At 50.2% G+C, this 23,018-nt stretch overlaps 1 protein-coding gene across 1 annotated transcript in view; it reads left to right on the top strand.

The window, feature by feature from the left end:
* The window catches only part of Cerk (ceramide kinase), a 42,687-nt gene extending 20,373 nt beyond the window's left edge, over window positions 1-22,314 (top strand). Inside the window, exons 4-13 of the mRNA XM_032919212.1 lie at window positions 4,017-4,142; window positions 5,831-5,894; window positions 7,263-7,408; window positions 10,834-10,908; window positions 12,485-12,637; window positions 15,641-15,746; window positions 16,415-16,491; window positions 17,360-17,565; window positions 18,557-18,765; window positions 19,807-22,314. Of these exons, the coding sequence (XP_032775103.1) occupies window positions 4,017-4,142; window positions 5,831-5,894; window positions 7,263-7,408; window positions 10,834-10,908; window positions 12,485-12,637; window positions 15,641-15,746; window positions 16,415-16,491; window positions 17,360-17,565; window positions 18,557-18,765; window positions 19,807-19,861 (1,217 nt within the window). The 3' untranslated portion in view covers window positions 19,862-22,314. The remainder of the gene's footprint in view (window positions 1-4,016; window positions 4,143-5,830; window positions 5,895-7,262; window positions 7,409-10,833; window positions 10,909-12,484; window positions 12,638-15,640; window positions 15,747-16,414; window positions 16,492-17,359; window positions 17,566-18,556; window positions 18,766-19,806) is intronic.
* Window positions 22,315-23,018: the final 704 nt, after the last annotated feature.

Raw genomic sequence — 23,018 nt, 5'->3', positions numbered from 1 at the left:
TGCTCTGCAGATCATGCTGGCCTCAGACTCTTAAGAGATCCCGCCTGCCTCTGCCTCCCAAGTGCTGGGATTAAAGGCATGTACCACCACCACCTGGCCCACTGGAAGTTTAATTCTTTCTCCGTAGCTCACAGAAAACTCCCACAGGCATAAAACGTCACATGAGCCTACTCCCAGCTGCTCTACTTTTAGCTTCTAGTTCTATTTCTCTGTGTGTATGCCTGCCTGCCTGTCTGTCTGTCTGTCATTCTATCTGTATGCATGTGCACATGCCAGTGTCTCTCCAGTCTCTCTTTTTTTAAAGATTTACTTATTATTATATACACTGTCTTCAGACACACCAGAAGAGGGCATCAGATCTCATTACAGATGGCTGTGAGCCACCATGTGGTTGCTGGGATTTAAACTCAGGACCTCTGGAAGAGCAGTCAGTGCTCTTAACCGCTGAGCCATCGCTCCAGCCCTCGAGACAGTGTCTCTCACTGGCCAGATAGTCACCAAACAGCCTAGACTGGCTGGCCTCAGGGGATCCACTTATCTCTACCGAATCAGCACTGGGAACACAAGTGTGTGTACCAACACCTAGCTCCTGGAAAATTATGAGCATAGATCCAGGTGACTGGACTGGTCCAGCACGTTATCGAATGCACTGTCTCCGCAGCCCCGTTTAACATGTTTTAAATTCTTTTTTTTTTTTACATGTATTCACTTTATTCTGTGTGTCTGAATGTCCCCTCTGCTGGTATGCATGTACACATACATACATACATACATGGAGGTCAGGAGAAAGCATCAGCCCTGCCCTGGAATTGGAGTTAAGGGTGCTTGTGAGCCACCATATGGGATATGGGGATTAAGCCCAGGTCCTCTGCGCAAACAGAAAGTGCTCTAAACTACTGAGCCATCTCTAACCCTAGAGAGGTTTTTAAAATGTTTTTTTTGTTTGTTTTTTTTTTTTTTTCTTTTTTTTTTTTTTCAGAGCTGGGGACCCGAACCTCAGGGCCTTGTGCTTCCTAGGCAAGCGCTCTACCACTGAGCTAAATCCCCAACCCAGAGGTTTTTAAAAAGTCTTTTTTTTAATTTTATTTTATGTGTATGAGTGTTTTGACCCCATATATGAGTGCACATCATTTGTGTGCAGTATGCACAGTGGCCAGAAGAGGGCGCAGCAGAAGGCTGTGAGCCCCTGTATGGGTGCTGGGAACTGAACGGGAGTCCTCTGCAAGAACAGCAAGAGCTCGTAACCGTGATCCACCTCCCCAGCCCTGCTTTAGTGTTTTAAAGTCTCACTGAAACAGAGAAGTGGGTTTTCACACTGAGCATTCTGTAACAGCCTGGCAGGTCACTCAGTGAGCCCCCTAGGCCCCGACTCCTTCCCAGATGTCACCATGATCCTGGAAAGGTCTAAAGAACTAGACCCATTTTTTATGCTTCGTAGATTGAAAGGGATCAGCATCAGCTCTTTCATACCTGGCCTTGAGAAGAACGTCGTCTCGTTATCTCCTGTATGGCTGTGGTTGTTCCTGCGGCCGCTCGGCATCCTTAGCCTCATAGTAGTCCCTCCCGCCGAGGCTCATCTCCACGGCTTCCATGTGCACGTGGGCCTGTGCTGAGGACTGGACTGTGGACACCACCAGATGAACTCCAAGGGTCCCTGTGCACACACCCATCGTTGAGTCCCCTCCACTGGCTCTGCAGCCTGGGTGTCAGGGTCAGGCCTTATATCATACTATTAATCTAGATTTCCCCGATGCTTGAGACATAATTCACGTGTTTTCAAAGGCCAGCCGTGTGTTCTCTGGTGAGAGGTCTCACTGTCTACTTCAAGTTCAAGGCTTCAAACTCATGATCCTCCTGCCTCGGCCTCTGAAGTGCTAGGATTATAGGAAAGAAACGTCACACCTGACCCACGTTTTCCTTGCTTGCTTGATTGCTTGCTTGAAGTCCATGATTCTCCTTGTTAGATCTGCTTATTGCTCCTAAGGCTTGCATGGGTCACCTCCTTTTTTTGTGACCAGACTGGGCCTCCAGTGAGGTTGTGACAGCAACACTGGTGTCTCAGTCCTGACTTGGGGGATGCTCCACAGAGAAGGCAAGGGAGAGCTTCCTCACAATACTGTAATTCCCTTCTGAGAAATTATAATCACCTCAGAAGGGGGTTTCAGGGGGGCAGGGTGGCCACAGGTGTCGTTCCTACTCGGGTCTGGTTGTTAATGCTCTTCCTAGAGCAGCCATCCCGTTGTGCCCTTCGCCCCTTTCTCTATCACTGCATCTGACTTCCTGAAACCTCATGTAGGAGTTTCTCACCCAGGTTCAGGGAGAAGTAGGCCTGTGACTTCCTTTCCATGACATTCCGGTCTGGTTTTTACGTTGGACGTCACAGTGGCTTCTTATGAATCCTCAGAAATGCTTTTTATCCTGTCCTTCTTTCTTTTCTTTTCCTTTCTTTCTTTCTTTCTTTCTTTCTTTCTTTCTTTCTTTCTTTCTTTTTTGTCATTTTTTTTCTTTCTTTTTGTTGTTGTTTCGAGGTTTCGAGACAGGGTTTCTCTGTGTAGCCCTGGCTGTCCTGGAACTCACTACAAAGACCAGTCTAGCTTGGAACTCTGCCTGCCTCTGCCTCCCAAGTTCTGGGATTAAGGGTGCGGGCCACATTATTACCCGGCATCTACCTGGCTCCTCTGTAGGAACAGAGGATCTGAACTCAGATCCTCCTGTGTGCACAGCGAACGCTTTACCGCGCCATCTCCTTGACCCTGCACCTGGGTTTTCTGATACAACTAGAAATGATAAATTATGACCCAGACAGGTTGTAAGTCTCTTCATTTTGTATTTGTTTGTTTTTACTTGTTTATTTTGAGAGTAGTTCTAATATACCCCAGGCTGGCCCCAGATTTTCCATGTAGCCAAGGCTGGCCTTGAACTCTTGACCTTCTTTTTTTTTTTTTTTTTTCTTTTTTTTTTTTTTTTTTTTTTTTTTTCCGAGCTGAGGACCGAACCGGGCCTTGCTCTTGCTAGGCAAGCGCTCTACCACTGAGCTAAATCCCCAACCCCTCTCTCTCGGTTTTTTACCTTTTTTGAAAGGCCTGCTTCATGCTCCACTCCCAACTGTTTTCTCTGGTTAGAAGAGCGCCTTCCCAGATGGCCTTGCTTCTTTCACCACTTGAGTGTAGTGCAAATGGAATCACGTGGGTGAGCTGTCTTGTCACCCCTGGTATACATCCATGGTGCTTTTGACACCTGTCTACTTGGTGGTGCCCCACAATTAGCCACTGGTCCACCCTCTGGGTAGGTGTCTTGCTACTAGAGGTTAGCCACTCATCTCTCCATTGGGTGAGTGCTTCATGCTTAGCTGTTAGCCTCCCACCCACCCCCACTGGTATGGGGCAGCCCCTTGCTGGCTAACCTAACCAGCTCAGTGATGAACACCGTGTCCAAGTTTGGGTGTAGACTTTCATCTTGGGTTTCCCTGGGCATCTTCTTTCAGGCTACTGTGATTTGATAGACTTAAGAGGCTATGTACTTCCATCAGCCAAAATAGATGTAAGGGAATTTCATAGCAAAGGGGTAGGGGGCGTGCCTCAGGAAACTCAGCCACTGGTGGGAACTGAGGGAAGGCCTGAAGCCAGGCCTGTGGTGCTGTGGGAGCCTCTCTTCCCACTGTGCATCCAGTCGACTCATTCTGTCTCTGCGTGTGCCTGTCTTCCTCTCCTCGTGCTCCTTCTGTATTCCCATCTCGTTCTTGTTCACAAAAGCCTCATCCTTCCCATGGGCAGAAGGAGCTACAGCCACCCATGCTCTCATGGCTCACGAGACCCAGCCAGGATGGGGACCTTCCTGATGCCCCCCACCCGTGTGCAAAGCCCTGTCCTCACCTCAACAGATGGTCCCTTTTCTCCTTTGATAACCCAGAACTCTTTGTCAAGACTGATCAGCTCTTTGCACCGGCAGCGGCGGGCTGAGGTGGAATTTATTGCACCCATCGTGTGTGACTGACCGCTGCGGATGCTGTTTTGCAGCTTCAAGACCGAAGCATTTGCTGGTATTTATCAACCCTTTCGGAGGGAAAGGCCAGGGCAAGCACATCTATGAAAAAAAAGTGGCACCTTTGTTCACCTTGGCTTCCATCACCACTGAGATCATCAGTAAGTGTTTCGGGGCAAGTATGCAGGGGCCAGCTCGAGAGGGACCCACATGCCACCCCTGGAAGAGGCTTTATCCTAGCGCAGTGGTTCTCAGCCTTCCTAATGACAGGACACTTTAATACAGTTCCATACTGTGGTGAGGAACTGTGGTGACCCTGCCCCCCCCAAACCATAAAAAGAGTCTTGGTTGCTACTTCTCAACTGTAATTTTGTTACTGCTATGAACCGTAATGTAAAATCTCTGGTATGTGACACCAATGGGGGTCATGACCCCCAGGTTGAGAACCAATGCCCTAGTTGGTCATTTTGAGCTCGGTTGGGGTCTTTATACACTCGGTTGGAAGAAGGCAAAAGAAATGATGCACTAGGGGGAGGGGCTTGTAAGGGTGGTCCCAGGAGGAGGGCTGAGATCAGGATGTAAAGTGAATAAATAAAATAATGGGGGAAAAAAACCTATGTACTCATTGTACTTTGCTTATAAAGTACTCACAGGGATAAAATTAAAAAACAAAACAAAAACATGAAACAGTTCCCTCTTAAACAGGAAGTCCTTGCAGGAAAAGATACAAGCAGTGGATGTCTCAGAATGTCACAGCATGGGTCATTTTTGTAACCCTACATCACAGCAGTCTGTCATCAGTGAGATGCTGGTTTCAGGGGTTTAATATAACCCTGGTAGAAGACACTTAGTTCAGCTGGGCATGGCTGTAACCCTAGCTTTCAGGAGGCTGAAGCAGGAAGACAGGGGTTAAAAGCCAGCCTGGTTACCCAGAAAGACCCTGTACCCAAAATAATAATAATAATAATAATAATAATAATAATAATAGCAATACAAGTCAAAAATAGAAAGATGAAGAGGTCATCCCAATATCCTCTGCTTCCCAAATCTGAGCATAGTCAGGTACACCAAGACTGGGCACTCAGGAATCCCTGTCTCGCTTCAGGAAAATACCATACTGGTAACACTGCAGATGTCCCCAACAGGAGATGTGAACATGAAATCGTGGGGGGCTCCAAAGGAACAGTAGACAGCAGCTTCATTAAAGGGGCCTTTCCCAAGGATTCTCCAGCGTGAGAGAGAGATGGATGTGGGGAACTGCAGGCACAGAGACACTCGTGTGAGCAGTAAACTTCACTGCCTTTTCACATCGGGGCCCCAAAGACCACGTGCTAGCCTTTATCTCCTTACATTCCAATGTGAGAGAGAGAGAGAGAGAGAGAGAGAGAGAGAGAGAGAGAGAGAGAGAGAGAGAGAGAGAGAGAGAGAGAGAGCCAGGAACAAGTGGAGAGATAGATAGGGAGGGAGGGGGAAGGGGAGAAAGAGAGAAAGGGGTCAGAGAGGGAAGGCAGAGAGAGTAAGAGAGTGAGGAGGGGGCAAACAGCCCCTTTTATAATGAGCCAGGCCTACCTGGCTGTTGCCAGGTAACTGCTGGGCAGAGCCTAGAAGGAACGCCAACACCAAGAATGTCAGGTCCTGGTAGAATGGATGCTGAGATCTGGCTGTTTCTCACAGAGGCCGCCTTACTCTTTTGTAAAAAGGCAGTGAGGCAAGTCCAGGGTGGGACTTGCAGGAAATCTTTCTGGAAGCTCCCTGGGTCCTCTTATAAAATAGCATTGGTTGGCAGTTAGTTACACATGGGCTCCAAGATGTGGAGATAAACGGTCCCATTGCAACATTTCCCCCACAGTTACTGAGCATGCCAATCAAGCCAAGGACACTTTATACGAGATCAACACAGACAGCTATGACGGGTGAGTTACTCTTGCTTTCCTCTCGGTCACAGACAGTGAACGCTGTCCGAGACGTACCCTGCGGGAGCTCTTGGATTACCCTGGACTGTGGGCATTATCCTCGGTATTCCCTCCTTGTCGGAGGACACGTTTGTCCTCCACATCCGTGTACACACGTCTCCATGCCTCTCTCCAACCATCCCCAGCACGGGACAGCGCACTGTAAACCCTGTCCCAACCACCCAGTATCTCCCCTTAGCTTTCCTTACCCACTTATTTGACCTCGCTCTCACCCGGTCCCCTCTACTCCTGTTTCCTGTGTTCCCAAGACTGTCCCTGGGGCTGAGGGGTTGACAACAGGAACAGACTTCCTCTCTTATCTGGGTACAGCAAGGCCACCCAACTAGCTGGTTCCTCCCACATCGATCAAGGTAACCCTCTCGAGGACCCAGATGGCCATAGGTTAGTCTGATCCAGACAGTTTTTCATTGAGGTTCCTTCTCCCCAGGTGAGTCTAGGTTGTGACAAGTTGACAATAAAAATGAAGACATAAGGAGCTAGAGAGGACAGATGGCTCAGCAGTTAAGACAACTGGCTGCTCTTCCAGAGGTCCTGAGTTCAATTCCCAGCAACCACATGGTGGCTCACAACCATCTGTAATGGGATCCGATGCCCCATGAGGGCCTCTCAGCAGCTACCACACTGGGGTGCTATTCCTGCCTGGCAAGCTTGAATGCTAATATGCAACGTCTTTTACCTTTAATATCTATTTGTGCAGTGTTGGGGACGAAACCCAGGGTGTTTGTGTGCTAGGCGGGCGCTTTGCCACTAAGTTAGTTACCCCAGCCCAAGCTATAGTTGGTTTGTTTGTTTTTTTATATTACATATGTGCTGGTTTGTTTGCATGTATATAAGTATGTACCATATGCAAGCCTAGCGGGCAGAAGGAGACATCAGGTTCCCTGGAATTGAAGACCTAGGCAGTTGTGAGCTGCCATGTGGGTACTAGGAATAGAGCTCTGGAGGAGCAGTGTGTGCTCTTGACCACTGAGCCATCTGTCCAGTCCTCAAACCATAGGTTTTTGATGATGGCTGACCCAGGTCCTGGCACTGCATACCCTTTGCTTAGAAACCACCAAAATTCCACATCCCGGGCAGGAAAAGCCAGGGTTTGTGAAGAATCCTATTTGGAAAAGTAAATTAGACAGGCTGGCGGGGCCTCATCACACAGGGGTGGGGTCCAGAAGCTGTTTCCAGATGTCTGGCAGGCCGACCTTGCAAGCTGCTTCCAGCAGTCCCCTCCCGACCCCTCTCCAGTTACCCCCCCAACCCCCCAGCTACTGCAAGTAGAGTACGAACAGACTCACCAAACCTATGCTCTTCCTGCAGCATCGTGTGTGTTGGTGGGGACGGCATGTTCAGCGAGGTGCTGCACGGGGTAATTGGGAAGACGCAGCAGAGAGCTGGTGTTGACCCCAATCACCCCCGAGCCGTGCTGGTGCCCAGTACCCTAAGGATCGGCATCATCCCGGCAGGTAGGGTACACCTAAGGCTTTCTCTCCACTGCTGAAGTTAGGAGGTGGGCACTCACAGCCACAGGGCATGCTCAGTCGTATGGTCACGCCCCCCACCACCCCCACCCTCATTAGTAATGCTTCCAACTGGGATTTGGGTTTCAAGTGGGGGGAGTAATCGGTCCTGGTTCATACTTTATGTAAATTGTGACTCTCCCATGGGGGGGTATTAGATCATCCTCAACTACATAGTGAGTTCAACCTAGGCTACATCAAACCTTGTTGTTATTGTTCTGTTCTGTTTTTTTTTTTTTTTTTTTTTTTTTAAAGAGTGATTTCTCAGGGGACTAGAGAGGTGCCTCACAGTTAAAGCACTGCCTGCTCTTCCAGGGAACCTGGGTTCAATTCCCAGCCCAGCACCCCCATGGCAACTCTCAACTATCTGTAATTCCAGGATCTGGCACCCTCACAAGACAAACGTACATGCAGGCAAAACATCAACGCATATGAAATAAAAAAATAAATAATTTTAAAAAGTGATGGGGCGGGGCTGGAGAGATGGCTCAGTAGTTAAGAGCACTGACTATTCTCCCAGAGGTCCTAAGTTCAATTCTCAGCAACATGGTGGCTCACAACCATCTGTTATAGGATCGATCCAATGCCCTCTTCTGGTGTGTCTGAAGACAGTTACAGTGTACTCACATACATAGATAAATCTTTTGTAAAAAGCGATCTTTGTAATTTCCACAACTACACTCCTTTCTATGAGATGATGCATGGGTAGCAGAAAGAACATGACTGTGTGTCTGGGAAGTTGCCTATCCCAGTGCCTTAGAGCCGAGCAGTAGACGGGACAGCCCCTGCTCTTTGAGAACAGACATCTGGGGACCAGTGGGGCTGCTGTCCTGGAGTCAGGAGGTATCTGGCCCTTGGGGATGATTATCCAGAAGAAGTGACTGCTAACTGACCTGAGAGAGCTGGGATCTGGGCTGATGTGAGCTGAAGGAACCTGCCCAGGAGTCCTGGGACTATAGGAGGGGACACAGATGAAGAAGCTACAGCAGAACCCAGGGCAGGACTTCACCCACTTTTGGAGGAAGGTGTGGTGGCCAGGCTGTGTTCTGAGGGTGTCCGTCTGCCTGGCTCGATGTGTCTAATGCCTTTATAGAAAGTTCCTAAGGCACCTTTACAGCTGCCTTCATTTTTATTGTCAACTTGGCGCAACCTAGACTCACCTGGGAAGAAGGCACTGCAGATAAAGAACTTGTCTTAAGTAGACCGACCTTCGGCCATGTCTTTGAGTGGTTACCTTGATTGATGTGAGAGGACCCAGCCCACTGTGGGTGGTACCATCCCTATGCTGATGGGTCTGGGCTGTATTTAGAAGCTAGATAACCAGGAGCCAACAAGTGGTGGTAGCACAATCCTTTAATCCCGGCATGCAGGAGGCAGAGGCAGGCAGATCTCTGAGTTCAAGGCCATCCTGGTCTACAGAGTGAGTTCCAGGACACCAGGGCTACACAGAGAACCCCTGTCTGTAAAAACCAAACCAAGCAAAATGAAGGGGGTGGTAGGAGAGAAAGCTCCTAGTTCTTAGAAAATCCCATGCGATGATCTTGATTTTTACCACCACTGGGTTGAAAAGCCAATCGGATTGGGAAAGAGCACTCCTGAGTGTGTCTGTGAGGGTGTTTGGGGGGAAAGGTTTGGTGGGACATTTGCTGTGTCTGAGGGAGGAGCTTCATCTGCAGGCTTAGTGAGCATGCTCACCAGGGACCCAGTCCTTCTTGGTGAAAGCAGGCTGGCTGAGAGACCCCAGGAAAGACAAGATGGTTTCCCAGTTAAAGGTGTAGAGCTTTACTCTTAGCAGGTCCCTTTCGAGTCATCCCTTGGCCATTAGAGTGACCAATGGGGCCACTGCCGAGCCTCCCAACTCTATGGAAGTCGCTACATGAATAACTTGTGGTGCTTTAGCGCACCGGCTTCTCTAAACTTTACCAAGCAGTTCCTATTATTCTTAGAGCCTCGGGGAACTGACCTCTGCTCAGTAGGTGACCAACTTCTGTGTCACCAGGACTGTGTACTCCAGTTGGCTGCTGGCCTGTGGGTTAGGCAGGCCGAGCACCCCCAACGTCCTGTGTGTAGAAACTGCCAAGTGTCACCACGGGCACAGGTCACTCTTTCAAACTTGACCCTCGAATGCTAAGGTCATGCTCAGTCATGCTAAGGTCACGCTTAAGGTCATTCTCAGTCTCTGCTTCCACTTCTGTGTTACTACAGCAAAGCATTCTGATGAAAAGCAACTTAGGGAGGAAAGGGTTTATTTCAGCTTACACCTCCAGGTCATAATCCATCATTAAGGAAAGTCATGGCAGGAACTCCAGCAGGAACCAAAGCAGAAACCATAGAGGAAGGCTGCTAACTAGCTTGCCCACTGGCCCATGCTTAGTTGGTTTTTGCCTAGGCATAGTGCCACCCACAGTGGGCTGGGTCCTCCCACATCGATCAAGGTAACCTCTCACAGACATGGCCATAGGTCAATCTGATCCAGACAGTTCTTCAATTGAGGTTTCTTCTTCCCAGGTGAGTCTAGATTGTGACAAGTTGGCAATAAAAAAAAAACAAAAAACAAAAAACAAAAAAACGAAGACACCAGGGGCTAGAGAGGAGAGCTGGCTCGGCAGTTAAGAGCACTGGCTGCTCTTCCAGAGGTCCCTAGTTCAAGTCCTGGCAACCACATGGTGGCTCACAACCCTCTGTAATGGGATCCGATGCCCTCTTCTGGTGTGTCTGAAGACAGCTACAGTGCACTATAAATAAATGAATGAATGAATGACTAAATACTTAACAAAAATACCAAAGACACCTTCATAGTTAACTTTGTTTTGTCTGCTTTCCCATGATGCTCTGTGCAGGTTCATTTTCTTCTTAAGGTCTAGGCTGGGCTGTGAGGCAGTAGTGCCAGCTATATAAAGGTGAGCAGGGCCCACATACCTTCCAGAGCCTTAGAAGGGAGCGAAGTGGCTACTGGCATTACCAACATCTCTTAGAAGCCCCCAAGAGGGTTCAGGGTGGCCTCCGTGTCCGGGTCTGCTGCAGGCCACTTTCTGGAGCTCTGTAACAGTACCATAAGGCCTTTTTCATGACAGGGTTTCTTTGTGTAGCCTTGGCTATCCGGGAGCTCGCTCTGTAGACCAGGCTAGCCTCAGACCCACAGAGATCCACCTGCCTCTGCCTCCCAAGTGCTGGTATTAAAGGCATGCGCCACTGCCACCTGGCCAGTCATGGGGCATTTTTAAGCATCTTTAACATTCATCTGGTGGGTAAACTCCTCTTATTCTCCAGCCGTTTCAAGGTCACAGAAGGACAGGATAAGGTGCCACTCACCTGACAGACAGTTCGGGACAGTCACGTCAGCGCTAAGGGCTTTTTTGTCCTCTTTGCAGGGTCCACAGATTGTGTGTGCTACTCAACGGTGGGCACAAACGACGCAGAGACGTCAGCTTTACACATCATTATTGGTGAGTCCTCTCCTTTTCTTCCCCCCGAGCTTTCACTGTTTCTAGCTCTATGTGTAAGGGTGTTTTGCCTGTGTGTACGTCTGTCTACCACCTGTATGCAGGGTGCCCAAGGAGGTGGTGAGCCTGGGAATTGAACGCAGGTCCTTCTTTCTCAACAGCAACAAGTGCCCTTAACTACTGAGCCAGCTCTCCAGCCCCTAGTCTTGTCTTTTTCTTTTTTAACTTCTTATTGGTTCTTTATGAATTTCACCTCATGCACCCCAGTCCTACTCATCTGTCCTTTGCAAAGTCTCCTGCAAAGGAAAACAAAACAAAACACCCCCCCCCAACAACAGTAACAAGAACAACAACAAAACAAACAAGCGAAAAACAAAAATGGAAAAAACCATCTCGCTGTGGAGGCTGCATGTGTCACACAGTTCACCTTTTCACCCACACAGCTTCACTTGCAAACGTTCATTACAGTTGAGTCATTGGTCTGGCTCGAGGCCTCAGGCTTCTGCTACTCCATCCATACTGGATCCTCCCCAGATATCCCATTGTTGCCCCGTGTCTTGGAGACTCCTCAGCTGTGGATCTGCAGGCCGAGTCCTGTCTTATACACGTGAATGCCCCCAAGGAGCCCCAGGCCCCTGCCAGCTCCTGTGTAGCCCTGTTTCTCCCCGCCCTCCTCCTTACCCGGCTACCAGAGCTAATCCCCATTGTGGAACACCTGCTCCAGGGTGAGTTACCCTTTGAGTGACATACACGCCCCGCCCCTCTTCCAGACCTAGTGAGAAAAGCCACGGGAGATGCAGCCTGAGGCTTAAGAGAAATGGCTGATGTCCCTGCCCACCCCATCTCTCTTTACAGTGTCCTGTCTTACTTGGCAGTCATGGAAATATTTTGTTTTTGTTTTGTTTTTTGAGACAGGTTCTCATGTAGCCCCAGCTGGCCTAGAACTTACTAAGGTAGACGAAGCTGGTCTCGAACTCACAGGGGTCTGTCTACACCTGTTTCCCAAGTGTAATTTTTATTTTTATTTTTTTGAGACAATCCTTTTAGCCTGAGTCTCCTGGGTGCAGGTGCGAGTGTCTCCACACCTGGCAGAGTTTGTGTTTTAAGTGGTGTGTACCTGTTTTCAGCCTCGAGCCTACTTTTCTTCCATTCAGTAACATGGATGCCCCAACCCCAACCCCAGGGCACATACTGTTCTGTTCGTTCAGAATGATTCTCAAGCCTTGCTTAGAAATATGAGCCACATTTTGTCACTGGAGAGCTTTTTTCTTTTTTTTTGGGGGGGGGGGTTCCACCACATACATACCCTGGGCCCGAGAATGATCCTCCTCCAGGAATATTGTTCTCTGACAGAGTGAACAGCTTTGGGAGGGATTAAGAAATGAAGGAGCAAGGGGACACCCACCTAACCTGATACGCGCAATGGCGTAACAGGTGTCGCAGCCAACTAGCTATCATATCCTACTTCTGTCGCTCAGATGGCCACGTTGAGTGCACTCTGTTTCTGGTGTCTTCAGAGTGCTGTCTGGGGCAGGGCACAGGAGGGGACGGGATCCCTTATAGCTCTCCTCTCCCACAGGGGACTCACTGGCTATAGATGTGTCCTCCGTGCACCACAATAGCACGCTACTGCGGTACTCGGTCTCTCTGCTGGGCTACGGTTTCTACGGGGACTTAATCAAGGACAGTGAAAAGAAACGGTGGATGGGCCTCGTCCGGTATGATTTCTCAGGTACGCCGAGTTCCCAGACATACACAAAGACATCCCCAGATGCTGACAGGGCAATCAGGTCTTGCTTTCCAGAATGGGGATGGGACCTTGAATCTGGCTAGTGTGACCCAGATCCTGTTCCCCGAAAGTCATAACATGTGTCAGAACCACACTGAGGGAGGGTCTATGGATTGGACGGTTTGTTTTATCATCCGTCGTGTAAGCGGTATTAACCCAAGGTGCCAGAATTCATAGAAAAAGATTCTTTTTGTGATCACCCTGAGCCTACAGCACCTGAAGTAGAAGCACCCTTCCCTGTGAAGAAGCTCAGCCCTGGGTATCTGCGCTTCGGGCTCAGGTTCATTTCTTCCCCTTCCACAAACACACTATCTGAGCTTCTACGCTTAGCGGCCATCATCCATTCGGCTACGTCTGCGAGCATGAGTAACTGAGCATGCGTAACCGAGCATGCGTTACCGAGCTTGCGTTACTGAGCTTGCGTTACTGAGCTTGCGTAACTGAGCATGCGTTACTGAACAGGTGCGTTCTGAGGTCTGCATCTGCTTGAATGGGACTCCAGCAAAGTGGGGAGGACTAGACAAGTGTTCTCCTTCCTCCCTGCCCTCCTACTGTGCTCAGTCCCTATTTCACAGTTGAGACAATAAGCAGTCTCAGATGACTTGCCAAGGCCTGGTGTCACCCTTCCTGCGGGTCAGTGGCTCTCAGAGGGGCTGGATATCAGTGTCCCTGGGAGGCTTGTTAGAACCCAGACCTTGGGACCTTCCCAAAGTGCTGCTGACCTACCTCGGACCTGCAAACAGTGGGACCTGCAAACAGTGTGTCCACCAGTGCTCTATGGATGCAGAAGGAGCCTTCAATGATAGCCATGTCCCCTTACCTAGTCACCAAGCTGGAAGGAACGAAAGGCAGGTCAGCTTTGGGCTACACAAAGTTACCACCTGCTGGCTTCAGGTCTCGTGTGGGTGCCCCTCCCTCCCCCATCAGGTTTGAAATGCCAAGGAGAGGAGCTTAGAGAAGTATTTGAAATGTGGTGTACTGCGTTCTTATGGTCCAGATGAACCCTTTCCTGTGTTTACTGTATCCCTTTGTCTGAGCCCTGTTCTCTGTAGTTCACCATTGGCACAACTGTGTAAAGTTTCATGACTCCGAGCATAAGAACCTACCCTTTTCCTCGTGAGATGGGGGAAGGCCACCCAGAGTGTGTTAGGCAGCTTCGACTATGTGGTGTGGCAGAGGTACAACACATACCCAGCCATTCTGGAAAAAAAAAGGGGGCTCTGGGTGCTGGGCAAACCGTGATCATTTCCATATTGAGGTACCATGCCTGCCCCATCTGCCAGGAAGCCACCTGGGCAGGCCTGAGAAACCCCCACTGTACATGCCTCTGGCCAGTGCCTTCCTTCCTAACCTTCCCAGTCCCCTCAGAACACATCTGAGAAGCCCCATCCTTCCTCTCAGGCAGAGCCGCTCTCCTAGTCTTTGTCCCCACTGCATGACAATCCTTATATAACCACTCAAGGGTGTTAGCACACACTGGTTGATGGTGTTTGGCTGCAGTGGGATGGGAAGTGTCCACTGTAATTTTATGTAATTTATGTAAGCTGAGGGTTTTATGAAGGAGAACGAGGTGTGAGATGAAGCCTTCTGTCCTGGACTCTTGGACATTCTAGGGCCAGCCAACTGCAGCCAGAGGTGAGAACCTAGGAGCTGGAAAGAGACTATAATGCCAACATGCAGCAGAGGCGGCCGAAGCCCCATGATCCACAGCCATTCTCCACAAAGCTCCCCCTGGCATCCTTTCTACACCTAGCACCCAGCATAGAGGATTAGCACCTGGAGGGGCACTCAGACTAGGGTGGGAGGAGCCGGGACTCTCCCCGGGGGCCAGGTGCCTGTGGCTTTGTAGATGAGGATATGATAAAGCGGGGTCTGGCTCCTGGATGGAATGGCATGGCAGTGTACTAGGGGTCAGATGGGGCGGACTTCTCAAGGCCAGCATTTCTCCACAGTGTACATAAACTAGACGAAGAGGTCACGCAGGACCAGGGCAAGCCCAGCTAGTCCCAGAGCAGGTGGTCACCCTAAGACTTGCAGGGCACACCTGGACTGTCCCGTGCCTCCTGCCTACCCCCTGCTCTCCTACACACAGCTTTCCCCATGTGTTATCAGAGGCCCAGCAGCCGAGTCTGCTGGCCTTGCTATGCTGGCCTGCACCATGCAGCTGGCAACATGGATACTGTGTCTCAGTACACGCTTTGGGAGGCAGTGTCACCTTGACCTTTGCCCTAAGTTCACCCAGGGGACACTAATGTTGTGGATGATAATGACCCTGGTGGGGATTAAGCACGCAGGAGGCAGGGGCATTGCTGACCATGTCGAAGAGGGGTGGTGGAAACCCTGAGCCTTCAGGACAGAGGACACGCCCGCCGTCGAGTTCACACGAGGTCACTGCTGCCAAATATGTGGCCGCCTGAATATGTGGCCAAAGCCCTGACCACACCTCTCACTGTGGGTTTTTTTTGGTGGTGTGGTACTCGGACCATTGGGAGGAGGACAGAATCTGCTCCTCTTTCTGGTATAGTAGCAATGTCACTTGCAAGGGCCTTCCTGTCCCCTGCAGACTGGTTAGCTCCCAGTTTTCTTTTCTGAAAAAAAAAATTATTTTTTATCATTTTGTGTGTCCGAGGACTACATGCATGCCCAGTGTCTGGAAAGGGCAGAAGAGGGCATCAGATCCCCTGGAACTGAAGTTACCTATGGTTGCGAGTCATTATGTGGGTGTTGGGAATTGAACCAGGGTCCAATGGAAGGACAGCCAGCGCTCATAAGTGCTGAGCCACCTCTCCAGAGCACTGCTCTCTGGGTAATGGTGGTGGTGGTGGTGGTGGTGGTGGTGGTGGTGGTGGTGGTGGTGGTGGTGGTGGTGGTAGTGGTGTGCATCTAAGGGCACTAATAACCAGGTAATAATAAATGGGTGCTCTTTCTCATCTGCTCTTTTCCCAGGGTTGAAGGCCTTTCTCTCCCATCAGTACTATGAAGGGACAGTGTCTTTCCTCCCAGCCCAGCACACAGTGGGATCTCCACGAGACCAGAAACCCTGCCGGGCTGGGTAAGCAGGTGCATGTCTGCTTGGGCTTTCATCGTAAATTACTTGGCGTGTGCAGGGCTGGTTAGGAGCCTGTTCCCGTTGGGACAATGGATGCAGAAGGACTTTCCGAACGTGGAGAGGGAGACCCCGAGCTTCATAGGTTTGTGTAGACCTTCCCAGTTCGTAGATGCTTCCAGGAGAGCTGGCCTGACGACTCCATCCTGGCGATGTGCCCAGCAGCTACGTTCTCCCCAAGGTGCAGACCCAAGGGGCAGGGGGTCCAACACTAGGCTAGTCTCACCCACACCCAGATGAGAAATCTGCGCCAAGTCAGTGGCTCAGCTCTGAGTTACTGGCCGGAGCATAGGCTCATCACGTCTGTTCCTTGAGATAAAGGCACTCTCACCCACCACCGATGCATCCAGAACTAGGCAGCCAAGCCTATCCTCGAGGTGTTTGCAAGCCCTGGAGAAGGAAGCTGCTGGCTAATAGGCATGAATTTAGGTCTAATCTTGAGAGTCGGAAAGTAGTACCCTAGAGAACGATTTCTGGTGGAGCCTTTGAAACGTGAGCCTCTTACTGCCTGAAAGGAGTCTAAATGCTTCTCCGTGTGTGGAGACCAGGGGCTTGGTTGTTTAAAGGCACTCAGCGCATGCAGTAGAGGCCAGGAGAGCACCACTGTCTTCCAGGTGCTCCGTGTGCAGGCAGAGCAAGCGGCAGCTGGAAGAGGAACAGAAGAAAGCCCTGTATGGCCTGGAGAACGCTGGTAATCACCTCGAGCGAGCGTGCTCTTGCACACGCCCCGCAGCGCGTGACCTCTCCTGGCTGTCCGCCCCACCTCCCTCTTTTCCTGGTTGTACTGTGTCAATGTTTCTGTCTAGCTCCAGGCAGCATGGAGTCATTTCAGCTTAGCAGACACTAGGGAGCCTTGATATTTGTAGGAAGGCCTTCCATCACTGTCACAAGGCTGGCCAGAGCCACGGCTGCTGTTCCAGCTGCTATGAAATACGGATTGGCAAATGCCCTTCTTGGGCTTAACTGAACGCATGCTTTCCGCCACACTCACCACAAGGTCTTTGTCACACCCCCTTCCCTGCAAGAATGACAGCTATAGTGTGTGGATAAGTGGGCGTGTCACGTGCCTATAGCACTGTCTACGGACTCCTGAGATTGGAATTTTGTGTAGTGTTCTTTTACAAGCTATTGTTCTCTTAAACCTTTTTTTTTTTTTTTTAATTCTTTTTTTCAGAGCTGGGGACCGAACCCAGGGCCTTGCGCTTCCTAGGCAAGCGCTCTACCACTGAGCCAAATCCCCAACCCCTCTCTTAAACCTTTTTAGACTGCCCAAAATCTGTGGCAACCATTCTTTAGCCTATAAGCCATAGGAAGAGAAATGGTAGGTCAGTTTGACCCCTGCAGAGGGGCTGCTCGTCCTTGTCAAACTGCTGTCCAAAAGAGAAATAACCTGCTCCCCGTAAGACCTGCTGGGGTCCCGAGGTGGGCGGGTGGTTCAGGCCAGAATAAAAGAAAGCCAAGAGCATGCAGCAGGAGGGGAAGCAGCCAGCACCCTTTGCATGCTACTCGGCAGCCACTGTGCTACACTGACCCTAACACCCACCTTCTGTCCTCCGCAGAGGAAGTGGAAGAGTGGCAAGTGGTATGTGGGAAGTTCCTGGCTATCAACTCCACCAACATGTCCTGTGCTTGTCCCCGGAGCCCTGGAGGCCTGTCCCCATTTGCCCATCTGGGAGATGGGTCTTCTGACCTCATCCTTATCCGGAAATGCTCCAGGTTCAACTTCCTGAGATTCCTCATCCGGCACACCAACCAGGAGGATCAGGTGAGGCGCACTCTTGCCCCGAGGTCATTTACACTTGGGCAGTCCCCGCCACACCGGTTTGTAGGTTCTGTTGTTAACTCCGAGGAGGAGAAATCTCTGGATGTGTCTATTTCATACTCCTTAAACTCCTTGGAAAATCCTGCACGTAAAGTTTCATATGAATCCAGGTGCCAGAGAGATGGCTCAGCAAGTAAGAGCATTGGTTGTCTTTGCAGAGGAACAACATTCAATTCCCAGCACCCACATAATGGCTCTCAACTGTCTACAGCTCCAGTTCCTGGGGATCCAGGGCACCGTGGGCACCAGGCATGCATATGGTGTACAGATACACATGCAGGCAAACCTCAGCCCCCAACACACACTTAAAAATAATTAATTCTTAGAAATAGAGAATTCTACAAATCACCCTTAATGAAACATAGGAATCTTTAAAGTATTTATATCTGCAGAGGATTTTTTAAAAATGATGTGTGTGTGTGTGTGTGTGTGTGTGTGTGTGTGTGTGTGTGTTGGATTTTTCCCCTGGAACTGAAATTATAAGTAGTTGTTGACTGCCTGATGTGGGTTCTGGGAACCAGACTTGAGTCCTTTGCAAAAGCGGTATGAGCGCTTTTCTTTTTTTTAAAGAGTTATTTATTTATTATATATAAGTACACAGTAGCTGTCTTCAGACACACCAGAAGAGGGCATCAGATCCCATTACAGATGGTTGTGAGCCACCATGTGGTTGCTCGGATTTGAACTCAGAACCACTGGAAGAGCAGTCAGTGCTCTTAACCACTGAGCCATCCCTCTAGCCTCAGACCTGAGATTTCAAAGGTATCAGCAGTTGTGTGACGCTCCTGGGAGGGCAGTGCACATCTCGTCTCTCAGTTGTCAGATGAGGAGGGCTGGTGGCCTGGAGACACTGTTGTATGACCTGGCTGAAGCAGCGGAGGTGGAAGTCTTGTCTCATACACTCACTCTCTTCCCGGGATGTTTGCCTTGACAGTTTGACTTCACTTTTGTTGAAGTTTATCGAGTCAAGAAATTCCAGTTCATATCAAAGCACGTGGAAGATGATGACAATGACTTGAAGGAACTAGAGAAGCAGAAGTTTGGGCAGATCTGCAAGGACAACCCCCCTTGCACCTACCCAACCTCCAGAAGCTCCTGGAACTGTGATGGGGAAGTCCTGCACAGCCCCGCCATTGAGGTCAGGTGAGTGGACGGGACCCCTGCCACCTCCCCTCAAATGTCTGTCCAGGAAAGCTGTCCCCGCCAAAGGGTGCTTCACAGACATCAGGAGAGCTCACTGGGGTTTGTGGCAGAAAGCAAGAGGCATCGTTTCACCGTATCCTTATACCAGCTGTGGTAGCTGTGTGGTCTGAAGTTTGCATGGGGCAGGTGCTGACTTTGGGACGCTGTCTGTTGCAGACAGGTTCCTGGGGTTTTGACGCTCCTCTGCTCTGTTCTCTTTCTTTGCCATTTTTGCCATTCTGCCCTTGGTTTCTGTAGGTCATAGTCACACACCCCGCCCCCCCTCTAGTCAAAATAAGCAAAAGCGACGGCTTCCTAGGTGGTTTCTAAGTCCTGGACTCCCCGCTTCCCCTGCGTCAAGCGTTTAAGGTCAATGATAGGTGCTCAGGGTTGGGATGTGGAACCCCAGGCAGGAGTCAGAGGGACTGGGAAGGGCATACTTATTCTGTCAGGCGAAGAGGAAAGACATACGAGCCTCAGAGGAACCCAAAGAGGCCACGCCACACAGCCTGAGGGGCCCCAGAAGCTTCAGGTGGCCCATAAGGACATGTGCAAGAACCAGGGGCCAGGTGGCTGGCTCTGGGCGACTTCACCCACTCAGTCACCGAGGTACTCAAAGGCAGCTCAGAGAGAGTCACTCTTAACCAAGCTTACAGGGTTGGTACTAAGCCTTAGTGAGTCACCCCTGGGACTTGCTAACTAGGCCTCCAAGTGCCCAGCCTCCAAGCAGTAAGTATGCCAGAGGAAGGCCCACTCTTGCTGCTGGAGGGCATTTGCTCCCCAACACGTGGTATTGGAATAGAATCCAACAGAACAGAAGAAGGAAAAGTCCTTCCCCACAAGAAGAATAGAGCAAGTTGTCTTTTGAGAACAGACCGTCAGTGTGGTTGTGTACATTTGGAGACCGGGGGAGAACTGTTAAGATCCTGGGAGGTGCGGGGCTCAGGTCAGCTGTGGGTGGTGGAACACACGGAGTTTAAACGCCGCCATTTGTCTCTGCAGGGTCCACTGCCAGCTGGTGCGCCTCTTTGCTCGGGGGATCGAAGAAGAGTCCTAAGGAAGAATCCCAAAGCCCAGGAGCTTTGGGAAGTGTGAATATTACTTAAGAAAATTTCGACTGACCAATTATGTTGACATATCCACTTGAATTTAGAAATTTATTTTTGATAGGTAAATCTTGGTTTTTAGAAAAGACAGCTTTGTCAACAGTTCTGTATACATACCCGGCATCCTCGGCTCTGCGCGCATCCACGTCGTTTTTCACTCGTTCTCTGCAAACGCACTCGCTGGTTTGGGGCACTGGCTTCCTAGATTTCAGCCATGCCGACCAGGCGAATTTCAAGACGGCCCTTTAGTGGTTACACTGCAATAATTTTAGGGACATCATGACATGACTCCGTCCCAGGAATCAGGTTACACCATCTGGACACACGGGTAATGACCCGGTCACTCTGACCCCTCTGGTGAGACTTTCTCTGGAGTCATCCATGACCAGGTTTGGGAAGGCAGACGGCTGTCTTTGCCTTCACTTTACGCCCACCCTCATTTATGATCGGGATGAGTCGCTATGCAGCCCTTGCCGTGCACCGCAAACCGTAACTCAGCGAGGTCGTCTGCCCAGCCACACCTGCAGAACAGGGCCACGTCACTTCGAGGAGACGCCCAGGGCGATGTCTCATCCTCAGGATCCCCACATCTGCTGCGTTCATAGCTGCGTCCTGTGAGACAATCCAGCAAAGCACCCACTTGGAAGCTTTATTCCGTCAGCCTTAGTAGCCTGCACGCCCTGGCCAGGGCAGTCCGCGAAGCACTGGCTAAGAGGAGGCTCTATTTGGAATCAAAACACTTTCATAGCTGGGTTTGTGGGGAAGGCAGTGCAACTGGCACACACAGAGAGTACTTTGTGAGTTCAATACCACCCTCAACCCGACTGTCACCAGCGGGATGGTAGGTGATCTCAGGTCACCCCTCCCCCCAAGTACTTTGGTGCAAACTTTATGTCTATTCCTGGGTCTACGTCCATTCTTCCCACACCGTGGATTCTGCTCCATGTACTTATTTCACCGCTTTCTCCCTGTCCATCAAGAACTATGTCCAACACAATCCACTACTTGGCAATTTGCTCTCTCTCTCCACAAGGGGGCGCGAGCTGCTCTGGCTGAAGCCCTGGGCTCATGACCAGTTTTCCTCTGAAGGCATTCCTGACCCAGGGGCTTCTCAGCCACACGCTATGGCCTCTGCTGTGTCTCGAGACGGACGCAATCTGAAATGAGTGTAAAAGGGTTTTATGTGAAATTCAAGACTACGCAGCTTAATCTTGACTTGCAAATGGGGGAAGGGCACTGACTGTTACAAGAGTAGGTTTTAGGTTCTGCATTGGGGAAAGCGTGCGTCCCAGCGGGTCCTGTTATTCTTCCACAGAGTTCTGCAGGCTGCACCTCTTTCTAGGTGCTCTTGGACTGACTTATATTTTGAGGCATACAGGAAATCCTTCTGCTTAGTATTCAGTCCCATCCAGACAGAAGAGCAGCTGCAAAGGCGGCCATGTTAAGGGACCACTTTAAAGGCAACCTTTAAAGGCGGTGCTATTCAATGATTGCTTGTCGAGTGGAAAGCTGGCTAGAAAGAATAAATGCACCTAGCAATTTCTATCTAGATCTGTCCCTGGATGGACAGAACCCAAATGTGTCAGACTAGCAGCTCTGTGAGTAGGTAGGCAGCTCTGAAGCATCGTGAGAAAAGCTGCTCGGTTGGTCACCTCGACATGCCCACTCACCCCTGGCATTGGAGAGGGGGCTCAGGGCCCGAGGCAGCTGTGGGTGCCCCTGGATCTCAGGAACTGCACTCTCCTCCAAGGATTCAGATCTTCATTGGCCTTGCTACCTGATACCCATGCCCTGTCCACCCCCTGCCACTGCCAGTTCTGGAGGAGAGAGGCAGACAGAGGGTGCTTTGATGGTGCTTTGCACTGCATCCGGGATCTCAAACCTTGGCGCTATCACGGGGCATCATGAGTGTCCGACACTCAGGACCTTTGACACGGGTGTGCAGGATGGGCGGGGGCCCCTGACATTCCCAAGCAGTAGACAGTCTCCATGATGCTTCTTAGATGCAATACCCCAACCTCCCCGGGTCTTAGGTATTTTAGGAGATAAAACAAAAAAACAAAAAAACAGGAGTTTAGACAGTGGCCACATAGGATCCTGTAGGGGGTGTGGTCCATGTTTTAACTCCCTCTGTAGCCCACCGGTGCACAACAGTTAGGCAGCAGTCCTACGAGGTAACTTATTCTTGTTTATGGAAACTAAGCAGCAGAACAAGGAGCAGGTGGTTTCCCAGAGGATGTTTCAGTCCTCCATGCAATCTCCTGGAGCCGGGAGCACTGACTGGGAGCACTGACACGAGAATGGCCCAATATGCCTCCCGGTCTTGCTGGCTTCAAGATTAGGAAGTGGCATATTTAATCTGATATGTTTGAGAAAACAAAAAATAAAGTTACTTTGGGCAGAATATGGCTTCCCCTCTCCCTCTTTTACAAGTTCTTTTCAAAGCAGATTTAAAAAAAGAAACAAAGGGGGTTGGGGATTTAGCTCAGTGGTAGAGTGCTTGCCTAGCAAGCACAAGGCCCTGGGTTTGGTCCCCAGCTCTGAAAAAAAGAAAAGAAAAGAAAGAAAAAAAAGATGAAAACATGGTTTAATGAGTCTTTGCTAAGAAACTGAATGACACCCTAAATATTCATTGTGCTCTCCCTGACAAACCTACCCCTCCTCCACCTTCCTCTCAGGGGTCGAGCTCTGCTGCCATTTTAACTATTGAGTAGTCCCTCCCTGTGTCACTCGGGATGCATCTCACATAGCATTATTATTTAGCTAGTAGGCTCTACCGTTGGCCTGAAGGACCTGTCTTACTGATACAGCTGTGCTTGCATGTGGCACATGTCAGGGTCTACATGCCTTGTGCCCTCAGACACTCCACTTGGCCTAAGGGAACCAGATGAGAGCCTCAAACAGGACTAGGTATGGTGGCATTAATAGCTGAGAGGTCGAGCCAAGGGCTCAGGAAGCATGGCGGCAGAGGCACAGAGAGGGTGAGTGAGGAGTGATTAGGTTGTCATGGTGGGGTGTGCTCTCGGGAGAGCTGAGAGTATCTACTTTCCAAGTTCCTAGGGAACTCTCACTATACTATGTTACAGCACCAAAGCCAGTGTGTGATGG

This window comes from Rattus rattus, chromosome 1, assembly GCF_011064425.1.
Source record: "Rattus rattus isolate New Zealand chromosome 1, Rrattus_CSIRO_v1, whole genome shotgun sequence".
Classification (NCBI taxonomy): domain Eukaryota; kingdom Metazoa; phylum Chordata; class Mammalia; order Rodentia; family Muridae; genus Rattus; species Rattus rattus.
This window is presented reverse-complemented; position numbering and strand designations above follow the sequence as displayed.